At 43.4% G+C, this 16,199-nt stretch overlaps 1 protein-coding gene across 1 annotated transcript in view; it reads right to left on the bottom strand.

Moving 5' to 3' along the window:
• The window catches only part of PSMD1 (proteasome 26S subunit, non-ATPase 1), a 95,507-nt gene extending 85,075 nt beyond the window's left edge, over nucleotides 1-10,432 (bottom strand). Inside the window, exons 1-5 of the mRNA XM_045481686.1 lie at nucleotides 10,003-10,432; nucleotides 5,375-5,418; nucleotides 4,673-4,746; nucleotides 4,325-4,494; nucleotides 2,139-2,344 (exon numbers count right to left, since the gene is read on the bottom strand). Coding sequence (XP_045337642.1) covers nucleotides 2,139-2,344; nucleotides 4,325-4,494; nucleotides 4,673-4,746; nucleotides 5,375-5,418; nucleotides 10,003-10,018 — 510 coding nt within the window. The 5' untranslated portion in view covers nucleotides 10,019-10,432. The remainder of the gene's footprint in view (nucleotides 1-2,138; nucleotides 2,345-4,324; nucleotides 4,495-4,672; nucleotides 4,747-5,374; nucleotides 5,419-10,002) is intronic.
• Nucleotides 10,433-16,199: the final 5,767 nt, after the last annotated feature.

Raw genomic sequence — 16,199 nt, 5'->3', positions numbered from 1 at the left:
AACCATTTTAAGCGGATGCCTGGATGGCTCAGTTAGAAAAGCATGCAACTCTCAGGGGCGCCTGGGTGGCTCAGTCGGTTGAGTGTCCGACTTCAGCTCAGGTCATGATCTCGCGGTCTGTGAGTTCAAGCCCCGCATCAGGCTCTGTGCTGACTGCTCAGAGCCTGGAGCCTGTTTCGGATTCTGTGTCTCCCTCTCTCTGACCCTCCCTGTTCATGTTCTGTCTCTCTCTGTCTCAAAAATAAATAAACATTTAAAAAAAAAAAAAAATTATTCAGTAAAAAAAAAAAAAAGCATGCAACTCTCGATCTCAGAGTCATGAGTTTGAGCCCCATGTTGGGTAGAGAGATTAAATAAATAAAACTAAAACAAAATAACTGTTTTTAGGGGTGCCTGGGTGTTTCAGCCAATTAAGTATCCAACTCTTAATTTCAGCTCAGGTCATGATCTCACGGTTCATGGGATCAAGCCTGCAACAGGCTCTATGCTGATAGCATGGAGCCTGCTTGGGATTCTCTCTCCCCCTGCCCCTCCCCCAAGCTCTCTCACACATGTATGCATGCACTCTCTCTCAAAATAAACTTTACAAAAGTTTAAAAAATTAAAAAGTAACCATTTTAAATAAAAATCTTTAAAAGGGGCGCTTGGGTGGCTCAGTCGGTTGAGTGTCTGACTTCAGCTCTGGTCGTGATCTCACGGATAGTCAGTTCGAGCTCCACGTCCGGCTCTCTGCTGTTGGCACAGAGCCAATTTCAGATCCTCTATCCCCTTCTCTCTCTGCCCCTCCCCGGCTCTCTCTCAAAAATAAACATTTAAAAAATAAAAAAATAAAAATATCAGAGCTATATCATAAGTAGTAAAAGCAGGTACTGTTTCATAAAACCTAAGTTATATCCATATGTATACGTGCACTGGGATGCAAAATAAGATGCATTTCTTAAGGAGCTTTGTTCTTGATTTGAACATGTCACCCCTTGACTTTAAATTTTTACTTGCTCAACTGCCTATTCCCCTAATGGTTTGTTCCATCTGGTCCGAAACTCTGTTGGTCTTATTTGCCACTGAATCTCCAAAGCCTAGAACGGTTGTCTGACATACAGTAGTCAGTCAAAAAATATTTGTTGAGTGAATGAAAACAAATTCTATTCACATGAAGACAAGGAGAGGCTACAACTGCACAAAAATGAAACAGTATAAAACAAGGTCCAATTCTATCACACAAGGTTGCTCGTTCATTTACTCGTTTAAACAAATTCTATCACACTGCTGCTAAACACTGCCTCTGGCTTTGGAGACACAGTGGTGAATAAGGCACAAAGTACCTGTCCTTATGGAAGTTATAATCTAGTGGCGAAGACAGATGTTAACTACCAAGTAACACAATGAGTTAATTACTTTAATAGTAAACCCTATGAAAAAAACCACAAGGCTCCAAGAGATTAATAAAAGAACTGGAGCTAGTCTGCAGTAGGGGTTGAGGAGGTATGGGTGCTGGGAATCGATGGATCTGTAAAATAGTGACAGTTGAGCTAAACTCTGTATCTTGTACAGGAATAAAACAGGTAAAGAAAGGAAGGAACATTTTTGGCAGAGGCAGTATTTCTGGTAAGGAGAATGGGGCAGGGTACATCTACGAACTGAAGTGAGGTTAAACTGGCTGGAGAACAGAGCCAGCTTATGGAGACAGGTGGTTAGGCAGGCAAAGTGGGCATAAAAATCAATGCCCACTTAACTCAGTCTTATACCTTCCTGACCACTTCCTTACACTAACTAACTACAAATGTTATAATTACTGCAAAACACCCTCAAACAAGAATCTAGTCTGTAGTTTTAACCATAATAAATGCATTAAAATAGCTTATCAGTACAGTCTTAACAAGGGTAGGATAATGGAAAACAACTTCCCTATGTAAGACTTCAAAGGAACGAATGTGATAGGATAAAAGCAGGGATTTGATGACCACAAAACCTAGCCAAAGTTCATATATATATACATGAAAATAAAACATTTGGTTAAAAAGCATCTTATTATTTCTAAACTAGATTTTCTTTTCACTACCTTGAGGTTTTTAGTTTTAACGACTTGCTTTGCTGATTCCCCATTAATAACAGTCTCTAAAATCACATCATCTACCTACCGACTCCAGTATAGTCTTCTCAAAGACGTCCAGTCTTCGTGTCTCCAGAGCAATGCCAATAGCTTGCTTATACTTGTGATCATCTAGACATCGCTGGAACATTTTATTTACAATTCCTTCTAATCTCTGGTCAATTGGTTTTTTTTCTCCTTCTGGCAAATCTGCATTTTCCACACATTGTTTGGTGTAGTGATCAATGCATTTTGCTATGAAGAAAATAAAATAACGAATCACCTTATAAACAGGACTGAACTATTAGAAAAGAGAAATGCCTACATTTATAATCATAAAAACTTATGGGATAACTATAGAGTAATAAGCAATTTTCAAAATTTATGGGGTAACTATAGAGTAATAAGCAAATTTCAAAAATTTTAAATTCTAGAAGTCATATATTCAAATTAATATTGTTCCCTTCAAAAGTTATACTGGAGGGCTTACACGCTAATTCCAGTAAGGTTGATGTCATTCACTATATTTCTACTTTGTTACTATATTTTAACCAAAATTATACTCTTCAACTTCACTGTGCTGCTTATTAGACAGAATTGGCTACAAGTGCTCTTTCACTTTCAAAAACAAATATTTGCTATCATTGAGGATATTAAAAAGGACCTACTGTAACAATTATCACAGAGCAATAAATTATTAGACTTCTTCATGTTAGTAAAACAGTAGAAACCATGTCTAAATCATCTCTTTAAAATAATGGTGGGGGCGCCTGGGTGGCTCAGTAGGTTAAGCGTCTGACTCTTGCTTGTGGCTCAGGTCATGATCTCACGGTTTGTGAATTGGAGCCCCATGTTGGGTTCTGCACTGGCAGGGTGAAGCCTGCTTGGGATTCTCTCTCCCTCTCTCTCTGCCCCTCCTCTACTCTCGCTTTCTCTCAAAATAAATAAAACTTAAAAACATGAATGCAGAATTCTAGTTACAACATCAGAGACATTTGAAAGTATCCCTTTGGACCACCTTGTGCAGCACTTCCCAATTTCTGAAAAAGAATACCAAATCTCTCCTTTTAAGGGTTCAGGTGAATAATGCAGATCTCTTCTAAATCAGCAATTCAAAAAAATACCTACACCGCACACTCCTGAGAAAACACATCCTTGGGCTCTCTCTAGAACTATGACTGAAAACTTGATATTCCTACACTTGCCTGGAGAGTATGCAGTCCTTTTTCCATCTATTAGATCAGTTTCCAATCGCTTTTTTAAAGTGACACATCTTTGAACAAAACCTTACATAGTTATAATTCAATTTACAAGATAGAGAGCCTAAAGCCTTGCCAGTATCCTACCCCCCACTTCAAAAATAAAGAAACAAATTAGAAAATGATGGTTTCTAGTAGAAACAGTATGGACTCTGAAGTGAGTAAGCCTCAGTTTTAAATTCTGACCCTCCTATTTAATAGCCCTGTGTCTTTATCATCTCGAAACCTGAGTTATAGCACCTTCCTCACAGGGGAGCTGTGGAATAAACCACACCATGCAGAATGAGTGGCACAGTGCCTAGCACAATGAAGGCAGTCAATAATGGTTTCTGGTATTAGAAACAACTCTATAAACTGCTGTCATTTAATTTGTCACTCATAATAATCTGACTGAACTTTTTCATGCTACAGAATGCTCACTGGAGTAGCAATAACCATAATGTAAGATAACTATCTTTGTGTTGATTAGGCAGTTTCTGAATAATTTATCAGATTAATTCTTAAAATGTTTTGTGAGGTAGGCATCTTCATTATTACTGTTACTAATGTTACTGCTCATTATGTCAAAAGATAATAAAGCACAAAACTGGAAGGCAGATCTAAAAACTCAGCTTACATAAAATTATAAGATTATAAACTTCCAATTAAAATTAAATTTGGCAGGGTGCCTAGGTGGCTCAGTCAGTTAAGCATCCAACTCCTGGTTGTGGCTCAGGTCACAATCTGACAGTCTGTAAGATCAAGCCCTGTACAGAGCCTGCTTGGGATTCTCTCTTCCCCTCTGTCTCTCTGCCACTCCCCTGCCCTTGCTCTCCTTCTCTCTCAAAAACTAAATAAATAAACTTAAAAAAAAAAAAAAGATTAAGAATTAAATTTGGCAAGAGCAAGAAGTAATTGGAAAAAAAAAAAATGTTATGTGCACTACGGCAAGAGGGAAGCCAACAAGATAAAGCCTTACCAGATGGAGAATAATTACCTATAATAGTCTCCACGTATTCAGAGTTATCATTGACATTGAAGAGGTCACCGGCTCCAAGTGCATAATTCAGAGATTCCTCAAAAGCCCCAAGGTGATAAAATACTTTAGATGCCACTAAGGCTGCAAACTGCCGACTCCGGAAACCTTCATCTTCATACAAAACTTCTCTGAAAGAAATTTGGAAGTATGGGCAATCTTAAACTGTGGTTCTTCTCAAAAATCCCAAATCTAAATATGTTTAGTAGCAGCAAATTTCTAAAGGAATCAATAAGCCATATGATCCACATCCACAGAGATTAGTTGATCTACTTGAATCCAGTTTATAGAAATAAAATAATTTCTTACATTTTATCTACAGACTCAGAAATTTCTGCCCAGAAATCATTGACAACTGCATTCAATTTGTGTAGTGCAAATTCCTGTAGAAGATAAAACCAAAATTCAATTTTGAGAGAGACTTACAATTACATTTTCTTAAAAAAAAAAAAAAAAAGTTTCCAATAAATCAGTGGCCAAATTCTCACATTTACTAAAATTTTTACTATGACAAACACAAAAATTAACTGACTTATGTTGTCTCTTAGGTCTACACATTTCCTTGGTTTTTAATCATAAAACATCAGACTAGCCACAGGTCATTCCTTACCATAAGGAACATTTTTCTTCTCTGTATATACAAAGTTGACTATAACTCTGGACATAAATGAATTCAGGTGTGTAGAGCCTCTTAACATACATTCCAAATTTCAATCAAATAAAAATAATTTAAAAATACGTGACACACGAGAATCAATTTTTTGCGCTTTCCTTTGATAAAGAAACAAGGGTGAAGGGAGTGTTCTGGTGGCATATTGAGAATTATTTACCTTAGCTTTGTTAAATGAACAACTGCTATTGCCAAAATACTGTCCTTTGGGGCTAGATTTGAATGGGTATAGACTGGGTAAGATGGCTATTTTAAATGATGGAAAATACACAAATATCACTATAGCCAAAGAGTTTCACAGCACTCCTATTAACCCCAGTTAATTTTTCTTCAACTCATACCTTAAGCTGTGGTTCTTCCTCATCCAGAAGAGAAATAATTCCAGCTATAAAACAAAAGGTTTATCGTGATAATGAAGTATATGCGAAGAAAGAAGCTACTGCTTATTCAAAAATATATCACAGTTGGAAAAAATAAGTATTTTTTGAGGAGTGACTTCACTACAATAATTATTTTTCTTTATATCTATAAATGCATATATTTTGAAGTTTAAGAATTATGTTATCAAATCCTTATGATACGATGACACCACATATATCACATTATTTGCCAAATTCAATAGTTTTCTAAGCGTAGTCCTTGCATCCACAGCATTAGCATTACCTGGGAACTTGTTAAAAATGCAATTCTTGGCCTCATTCCAGATCTACTGAATCAGAAAATGTGGGGGTGGGGTCCAGTTACAGGGCAACAAGTTTTCCTTGGGATACCGATAATACAGTTTGATAATCACTGGCCTAGTTACTGATCAAGGGGAAACCTTCCCAGACAATTTGTTTGAGAACAAATTTATTCACACAAAATAAACCAACAGTTATAAAATTATTTACCAAAAAAAAAAAAAAAAGAGAGTAATGTACTCAACAGGGTAAAATACATCAATTAGTTCAAGGCACCTCCTTTTTTTTTTAATTTTTTTTTTCAACGTTTATTTATTTTGGGGACAGAGAGAGACAGAGCTGAACGGGGGAGGGGCAGAGAGAGAGGGAGACACAGAATCTCGGAAACAGGCTCCAGGCTCTGAGCCATCAGCCCAGAGCCTGACGCGGGGCTCGAACTCACGGACCGCGAGATCGTGACCTGGCTGAAGTCGGACGCTTAACCGACTGCGCCACCCAGGCGCCCCAAGGCACCTCCTTTTTATCACAAGTAACCTAGAAGTTATGTGAAATGATGAGCAATTTGACTTGTTCTGAATTCTAAGTACCCAAGCACAGTGTTCCTCCCGTGACCCTGAAGTGTTAACACGAACACTGGAGAGTAAAGGAAACAACTAACCTCTCCAAAAGAATACACCTTGAAATACAGTCAAAGGGATTATTAGAAAAAATATATGGGAAATTACTGTCCTTAGACCACAAAGAAACTGTCTCTCAGATACAGGTTTTCCACGTAGGTCTTAAAATCATTCTGGAACACTGAGTTCAAACTGTGAGTTGATTAAAGTTGATCAAGACAACTTTACTTAGGAGATGTCGCCATTTTTAATTGGTGTCAGTCTGCCAAATAACTCCAGCAGTCTTTAGAGAGCCATACAGGAAAGGATACAAAATATAGCCAACAAAATCACACCATGGTGCTGGCTAGGTCATAATGCTATTCTAAAAGCAAAAAGCAAATAGAAAGAACTTCTTGGTACTCTAGTTTGGTAGGACAAGTCCAGAACAGAGAGGCTAAACTGACAGAGTGGAGAGAAAACAAATTAAAAAATGTAATGGGTGGGATTTTGAACTAGTGAAGTGGATAGCTGATAGACAAGAATGCTTTAAATGTGGAACAGATCACGAACAACAGAACACTTCATCAACGTACTACAAATGCTACCCATTGCCCATCATCAATGATGTGTCTGAACTGCTTTTACCAAAAGAGATAATGAATTTTTTACACTCTCCTATTTGGTTTCACTTATGACTAGCTTGTTACATGGTTATCCTGGCTTAGAAATACAGCCTCTGTTCATGGAACACAACTAAATCAGATACTCTACACTCCATACACAAATCTTTCTCATCTTAAAAACAAAATAGAACGCTCCTTTGGACAGGGGAGGGGAGATACACAAGGCATGTGAAAAGTTTAGCATGCTAGAAAAATCTCTCCTGCCCTAATAAAAAGTAAGCAGATACTATGTAACTTATCCAATCAGTTTATAGAAAACTTTGGATGTGATTTATAAATAGTGACATATGTTCCAGTGGAAACAGCTTAAAAGTTGAAAGTGGCTGTCTCCAGGGATTAAGAAGAGGAAAGAGGAGTGGGAGGCTACTGTTTTAAAGCTTTGTAGCGTAATTTCTCTTTCTGTGCCTATATTATGTTAAAAAAAAAAAAACAAACAATTTTCCATCTCTCTCCTGTAACCACCTATCTTTCTATCTCTCCACTCCCTTTCTCTGCCAAATGGTTTGAAAAATGTAACAATCCACATTCACCTCTTATTCATCACTGTGTTCTTAGTGCCTAGCAAGTGAGTAGAGAACAAATAAACAAACTGATGAATCCACACCAGAACCATGAAGCTAGCCTGTTTAGCACCTGGGACAGATCCTAAGCCATTGTGAGCCAAAGGACAGGCAATAAGGTGACAAAAGGTTTGGAGCAGAAGCTAAGTAATTCAGTAAACATAACAAATGATAGTAACAAATACACACTCACCACAAATATAGCACATCACCACAGTCTCAGAGTAGGACCTCAAAGGCCTTTATTCTTACCACCAAAAGGCTTAAATTCTTCCCATTATATTCCCACCAAGTGCTTTTTCAGCCTCCAAAACACTTTAGGGATTGATTTATTGATTTGATTAGCTGACTAATGATTTCTTCATTCAAGACATACTTGTGAACTTCTGCCATCTGCCTGACGGTGCTCGAAGAATTATGAAAACGACAAGTCTGTCGCCCAAAATGGTAACGAAGAGAAAGCTATCAGGCAAGTAAACAAAGTAATCACAGGACTGCGATGAAGGGAGGGGACAGCCAAGGGGAGGAGAGGCAGGCAGCACGTTTTAACAGAATGATCAGGAAAGACTAACATTCGAACCGAGACTAAAGACGGAGAAGTTAAGGGAAAACTTGAGGAAAAAGAGTCTAAAAAGAGGGAAGGGTCCTCAGGTAGGAGAGAAACTGACATACTCAAGGAACAGAAAGGCCGGTAAGATTCGGATGCAGTGAGTGGTGTAGGACAAGGCAGGTATCCAGCCAGGTAAGTCTCGGGTTACAAGACTGGATCTGGTTCTAAACACAGTGGAAATCACTGGAGATTTAAAGCCAAAAAGATGATATTGTGTGATTAAAGTTTGAAAAAAAAGGGGCACCTGGGTGGCGCAGTCGGTTAAGCGTCCGACTTCAGCCAGGTCATGATCTCGCGGTCCGTGAGTTCGAGCCCCGCGTCGGGCTCTGGGCTGATGGCTCAGAGCCTGGAGCCTGTTTCCGATTCTGTGTCTCCCTCTCTCTCTGCCCCTCCCCCGTTCATGCTCTGTCTCTCTCTGTCCCAAAAATAAATAAACGTTAAAAAAAAAAATTTAAAGTTTGAAAAAAAATACCCTGACTACAACAAGGAGAGCGGAATGTATGCAGGTAACAGTGGAAAAACCTAATCTTCAGGCTGTTACCGTAACCCAGGCAAAAGAAAAGGCGGTCTCTGGCAAAGAAGCAGTGGTAGTGGACTGATGTGAAATAGAACAAGGCCTACGTTTACAAATGGCAAGAGACTTCATGCTTATTGTACCTTTAGAGAGCCGGGACTGGAAAAACTCTTGCCTATTCAACTCAAATTCATCTCATTTGTATTCTTTGGGGGCAAAAGTCTGATTCCAGGTGCAGGTGTGGGCTCTTGAAGTCTTTGAAAGTAGCTATTACGTTCCTGGGGTCTCCACCAATTTCTTTAAGCAATCCTCACAAATGCATGGTTTTGAGCTCCTTACAAGTTATTCTGATCACCAGCCTAGCTCACAACAAAATGCTTGAGGGACAAGCGTAAATAAAACAGGAGGAGAAAAGGGTGTGTAAGCAGGCAAGAAAGGAAGGAAGGAAGGAAGGAAGGAAGGAAGGAAGGGAAAGAAAGAAATGAGGAAAGGAAAGGAAAGGAAAGGAAAGGAAAGGAAAGAAAAGAAAAGAAAAGAAAGAGACATCAAGGCTGTGGGCAGCTACACGCAAATCAATTTGTAGCAGGGGGCTTAAAAATCGCCGCCAGACCTGTACAGCTTACCCCATTTCAAATGTCATTACCCGAATCTACATCTACAACGTTAAGCGTATGAAGCCTGCTCCGCACACCCGCGAATTCTTTGCTCAATGCAGAATGTTTACTGAGCACCTCGCCTCCAAACCACACAATGATTCGCAGCGTAATGCTGTCTCCGGGTGTTGTCTTCACCGAACACAAAAGTTGTCTGGGCGTTTTAACTGAATCCTCTTGGAATAGGCCCAGAAACCACCCGCCTCAAATGTAATTATCAGGAGGATGGGGCCAGAGCACTTGCAGGGAGGCCGCCTTATCGGCCGACCGCACAGGGGGACCGGCCCATCCTAAGCACCTGCGAGGAAGCCCTGGGATGGATGAGACGGCCCCACAGGGCCGTCTTCGGGAGGCGCAGAACTTAGAACCTCCACCGCCCCGGAGCCGGAGAAGGGCCCAGGTAGCTCCTCGGGACCGGGCACGGGGGTGTGACTGGGGAGGGATGCCCAGGCGGTCGAGCCGGCGCGATTCCCCCGAGCCCGGGGGGGACGCGGGGCCCTCAGAGAGGCCGGGCCGGACTGCCAGCCCCCGGCCCGGGGGCTGGGCCGTGGGCAGCGAGCGGCCGCGCGGGCCGGCGCTCCGCCGGGAGGTGCCCAGTCACCGGCCCTGACTCAGCTAAAAGCCGGCGTGGCGGCTCCTCCCTTTCGGCGCCGGCTGCGGTCGCACTCACCAGCTGAGGTGATCATGGCTGCGTCCCGCACAGGCCTGCCCGCTCGCTCGCCGTCCCGGCCGCGCCGTGTATCTGTCAGCTCCGGGCCCGTCCACTCCGCCGCGCCTGCTCGCTCTCCCGGTGCGCTGCTCAGTCAGTAGCCTCCTCAGGCCGCCGGCTCGCTTCTCTTCCAGGACCCCGCCCGCTCCGGGGCTGCCCGGCTCCCCGCCTGCTGCTCGGTGCGAATTCTCCCCCGGCCTGCGGTTCTCTGCGCCCCGACCGCCGCCCTGGCCCTCGCTGAAGGGTGCAGGAGAGCTCCATGTTTTCCTTCAACCCTCCTCGAGGTTCGGCGCTCCCACTGGGGCGCGCACACCACTGCGCACCTGCGATCAGGCTTCAGAATGGCCACCCCCAGAAAGAGGACCCCACCATCACCCGCCATTGCTCAGAGAAAGGGTGTTGCGGGCAGGTGCTGGCGGAGCTCGCAGCGCCACCTGCCGCCTGGGCGGTCTCTCTGCAGCATCCACCTCAGCCAAACCTTTGGCATCAGGGCAAAGAGCGTTTTCTTAGAGAAATGAGTTTCAAAAGTTTTTATTTTTTTGTTAAAAAACACTTTTTAATGTTTATTTATTTTTGAGAGAGGGAGAGAGAGAGACAAAGTGCAAGTGGGGTGGGGGCAGAGAGAGAAGGAGACACAGAATCCGAAGCCGGCTCCAGGCTCTGAGCTGTCAGAGCCTGTCGTGGGGCTCAAACTCACCAACCGTGAGCAGGGCTCGGATGCTTCACCGACTGAGCCACCGAGGCGCCCCGAGTCTCAAAAGTTTTTAAAAAGCAGAACCTGTCTTCTAAAGAAATCCTCACAGAAATGCTTGATTGTCATAATGAATCCCTAAGTATTCACTGCTTTCGAATAAAACTAAACCATGAGAATTTTGTTTTACATTTAGAGTCATTAACACAGTACATTGTTTTATAGAAGTGTAGAAACATATACAGTGAAAATGTCCCAAAGGAAAAAAAAAAAGCTTTCCATTCTTGTTTCCACTTGCCTAATTCTTCTTTCCTCCAATAACAACAGGTTCTTGGTGTTTCATATACCTAATTTGAAATGGCAGTTGTGGTCCCTGTTTGCAGTCATACACCAGCTTCAATGGCCAATTTGCTTCAATAGCCAGTACTGAGAAAGCCTTGACAAAGGTTAGAGACAGATGGTGGCATTTTTAAGCCACTTGCCTTACATCATCAAGTTACTCATCGATTGGATAGCAGTTAGAAAAGATTATTTCTGAAAGAGAAAAATCAGGATTATTTCTGAGGCCTTGTGAAAGCAATGTAACCTACTGGCACAAAAATATTTTGCGGTGCAATTAAAATTTGCTTGATAACATGTTGGAGTGTAGGTGTGAATTTTTTAAATTAGTATTCTTAAGCTAAGCTTGTTAAAATATATCACATATAACTATGAAACACTTTTGAAGACCCTATAGCTCAGGATGAAAGGCACTGCCCTGGGAAGTGTGCACAAAAAATAAGCAGATGTCTGGGAGTATCATTTTACGGATGCATTTTGGCCAATCCCTCATATAAAGACGCTTGTATGCCCGAAACTTCTAGAGGAATCACAAATGTAACAGGTGATGTAAAGGAGTGAAGCAGTCTGAGTATAATATTAGATCAGCATGATGGTGAATGGCAACTAACAGTGTCAGGGAGGCAGGAGGGCGTGGTGATAACTGTACCAACACGAAGAATGAGTGTCCCATTGAAAGAGAGCGGGGGCTGAGCAGCCCAGCGTTGCTGTGCAAAATGTAGGGCTGCTGTTGTGAAAGCTTATGACTTTTTTAATTTTTTAAACTTTTATTTATTATTGAGAGACAGAGAGACACAGAGCGTGAGCAGGGGAGAGGTAGAGAGAAGGGAAGACATAGAATCTGAAGTAGGCTCCAGGCTCTGAGCTGTCAGCACAGAGCCCGACATGGGGCTCGAACTCATGAACTGTGAGATCATGACCTGAGACGAAGCCGGTCACCTAACCAACTGAGTCACCCAGGCGCCCCTGAAAGCTTATGACTTTTGCAAGAAAAGCCAGAAATCAGAATTTCATATGAAATATGACTTTTAAATGGTGATAACTTGGGGGCACTTGAGTGGCTCAGTCAGTTAAGTGTCTGAATCTCGGTTTCAGCCCAGGTCATGATCCCACTGTTTGTGGGATTGAGCCCCACGTTGGACCCTGTGCTGACAGCATGGGGCCTGCTTGGGATTCTCTCTCTTTCTTTCTCTCTCTCTCTCTCTCTCTCCCTCCCTCTCTGCCCCTCCCTCGTTTATGTGCATGCTCTCTCTCTCCCTTTCAAAATAAATTCTTAAAAAATTGTTTTTTAATTTAAAAAAATGGTGGTAACTTGGGTGAAATGGGTGAAGGTAGTAGTCAAAAGGTACAAACTTCCAGTTATAAGATAAATAGGTCTATTAACCTGAAACTAATGTATAATTGTTTGTCAACTATACTTCAATCTAAAAAGATGTCCTGGGGATGTTACAGTATGGTGACTATAGTTAAAGATATTGTATTGTATATATGAAAGTTTTTAGAGTTCTAAACACAGGAAAAAATTTATACTGATACCCTGCTGGATGGTAACTAAACTTATTGTGGTAATCATTTTCCAATATATACACATACCCAGTCATTATGTTGTATACCTAAAACTAACCACAATGTTACGTTATATCTCAATAAAAAAATAAATGTTGGCAACTAATTCAAAATGTTTTAAAACAAGAGGAGGGGTGCCTGGGTGGCCCAGTCAAGTTGAGTGCCCAACTCTTAATTTTGGCTCAGGTCATGATCTCACAGTGGTGAGATCCAGCCCCACGTGGGGCTCTGCACTGAGGTATGAAGCCTGCTTAAGATTCTCCCTCTCCCTCTGGCCCCACCCATCTCTCATAAAAAAAAAAAAACAAAAACAAAAAACAAAACAAACGAGGAGGCCAGTCGCCACCCCTGCTCTTCAAAGAGAAGAAATTCCCTGTGGGAGGACAATCATGTCCCTGGCTTGGATACTGTGCTTGCAGATGCCACAACCTCATCTGAGCCCTGTGAGAACCCTGTGAGGGGCTCCCTCTCTTCCTGGGGATTCTGCTTTTCCACCTGGATGGCTGTTCCAGGCCTTTGGTTTCTTCCTCTCCATTCAATTGTGCATTCTTTACGCAGGGCGATCTTTTCAAAACTCAACTCTGACCACTGCCTCTACTCCTTGAAACCCTCAGCCCTCATCCCGAGCTCTATTCTTATGCTTCGTTCTTCCGAGTTTCTTTCTGTCCATAGCCTTTGTCTCATTCCGCATTCTCCCTGTGAGAGATCAATGCCTCCCATTGCTATACACTAAAATAGATCCCTGCATGCCTGTCCTCTCTCTCGAGCACCAGACCCGCACACGCACCATACATCTCTGCTAGATAATCCTTAACTCAACAACCTCAAAGCTCCATTCTTGTCTCCTGCCTTGATCTCAGTGTGGTGAAGGGCACCCAACAGCTACCGTAGCGGGGCCCTGGGGCGTGCACTTGACTGTTCACTGCCCCTCACCTGGTCTGTACCCGATCTGGTCAGTCTAATGTCTCTCACATTAGTGCAGCTCCATTTCCCAACGGTCTTGGCTGCCCCTTTTCTTTCCTGGCTGCAGCAGCTTCCAACAGCTTTGACTTCCTGCTTACCATCTCATGATTCCCCAGTCCATTCTTCCCAGCCAGCCCAGAGCACAATCAAAAACAAGGAAGACAAGGACGCTCTCCCCCAAGACCTTCACCCAACCCTGCTTACCCTCAATCTTTATGTCCCAGAGTGGCCATGCCGCCACGCACCTCGTCTCTGGCCTTGGGATTTGCTCTTCCCTCTGTCTTCCTCTCCCTCTCCCCCTCAGCTAACAAGCAGCTCCTCCTCCGGGTAGGCCTTCTTGACCACTCCACTATGTGACCTCTTACAGACTTTACCCCACACAGTTAGTATCCTGTCTCCTTGCCCACGTTCCAACTGGACCAGGACCTTCTCAAGGGAACAAGCTACATCTTATTCATCTCAGTATCCCCTATAGTAACTAGCACAGTGTTAGGCACACAGTAGGTGCTCAATAAATGTTTGTTGAATGAATGGATGAACGCAGGGTCAGTTATTTATTGGCACGATGCTAGAACTCACACCTATGTCTCTCAAACCCTTGCCCTCTGCAAGATTTTTTTTAAAGTTTATTTATTTATTTTGAGAGAGAGAGTGAGAGAGAGAGCAGGGGAGGGGCACTGAGAGAGGGAGAGAGAGAGAGAGAGAGAGAGAGAGAGAGAGAGAGAGAATCCCAAACAGGCTCTGGGCTGCCAGTGCAGAACTGGGCACAGGGCTCAAACCCACGAACCATGAGATCGTGACCAGAGCAGAAATCAAGAGTCTGATGCTTAACCGAGCCACCCAGGCTCCCATCCCTCTCCAAGATTTGAAAATGAGATCTATTTATCTTCAAAGAAGTTTGAGGACCTACCAAAATCACAGAAATAATTCTTAGCCAGTGCTCCGTTCATAAACAACTATCTCCCTCCAAATTTAGGAGCGACACAAAAGTTCTCAGAGCCCAGACAAGGTCATCTGTGGGCTCACCCGGGTATCGGCCTGGCCGGGGTCTCTGTCAGGGTGAAGGGAAGAAACCAGTGGGCCCACCTCAAAAAGGGTTCAGTACCACGCTCTGCCTGGAGCCACTCCCTGATCGGCGCGGCGCCCTCTAGAGGCCACAGTGCTCCCCGGAAGGCAGAAAACTCCGCTACGTGCGAGACCCTGTGGCCACCCACATCCCCCGCTCCCTGCCACCCCGGCGCCCCACCTCCAGGCATTTGAATCCTGGGTCTTAGGAGGGCTCATTCCTGCCAAGAATCGAGCTTGATTGCTTTTTGAGCAGAAGCGTGATGAGTTGATTAGGGTAGGCGTCGGAGCCAGGAACAGCAGGATCAAATCTCCAATATTTTGCCGCTTAGCGGCGCTGTGGCGGTGGGGTCACTCGATCCCAGGCGTAAAGGGGGCGGGTCCACCTGCCTGGCGGGGCCACTCGTCCGGGGTGGGGGGTGCTCTAGTCAAGGGTTTGGCATAGAGCAGCGTTTAATGAACCTCAGATCTTATGTCACAGGGCCTGGCGGAGAGGCTGCTGACTGCTTCACGTACAGCACGCCTGCCACGTGCTTTTAGAGGGAAGGCATCTGTTCTCGGGAGTAGAAGCGTGAAACGCAGCGGGTGACGTGAGCCTCCGGTGGGCGGGTGCTTGGTGGGAGGGAAAGGCCTGGATGGGGCGAGAATCGCCGCGGGTGGACCGAGGCCCAGAGACCTGCAAAGCCATCTGAGATGCTGAAATCTCTCCAACCTAGGCATGGTCTCCATGAGGACAACTCCTTGCTGGGAGTCTGGGGGGTGGGGTGGGAACCCCACAGTGAACCCCCAAGACAGGTCTCCACCTTTCCAGTGTCCTCTAGACTCTTGCTTTCACATCCGGTGGCCACTAGCGACAGGTGATATTGAGCCCTGGATATGTGGCTGTTCAATCCAGGAACTGACTTTTAAATTAAATTTTATTTTATCTCATCGAAACTTAAAGACTGGCACCCAATTCAGTTATGGGAAACTTCTAAGTATGTTTGGAACAATATCAAGTACTTTGAACAAAAATTTAGTGTCTGAATTGAGCTCGAAGTGTAAAATTCTCACAGAATTTCAAAGATGCCAAATGTCTCAAAATCTTTCTATATTTAAGTTGAAATAATACTATTTTGGATATATGGGGCTAAATAAGATATATTATTTAAATTAATTTCATTGCTTTGTCAATTATTTTTCTTTCCTTTTTTTCAAGTTTATTTATTTTGAGAGAGAGTGAGAGAGAGAGAGAGTGCTCATGAGCAAGGGAGGAGCAGAGAGAGGGGGAGAAAATCCCAAGCAGGCTCCACGATCAGTGCAGAGCCCGATGTGGGGCTTGACCTCACAAACTGTGAGATCATGACCTGAGCCAAAATCACGAGTTGGATGTTTAACCAACTGAGCCACCCAGGCGCCCCTACTTTTTTCTAATGCGGCTACTAGAAAATCTAAACCGACATATATATGTCCCTGATGTTAGATTTCTCTTAGACAGGGCCGGTCTAGACCTACCCAGAACTCTCGTTCCGACTTGCCATTTGGGCCTGGTTCT

Source organism: Leopardus geoffroyi, chromosome C1 (genome assembly GCF_018350155.1).
Source record: "Leopardus geoffroyi isolate Oge1 chromosome C1, O.geoffroyi_Oge1_pat1.0, whole genome shotgun sequence".
Lineage (NCBI taxonomy): Eukaryota > Metazoa > Chordata > Mammalia > Carnivora > Felidae > Leopardus > Leopardus geoffroyi.
The sequence above is the reverse complement of the archived record's forward strand: the minus strand, read 5'-3'. Positions and strand labels throughout refer to the sequence as shown.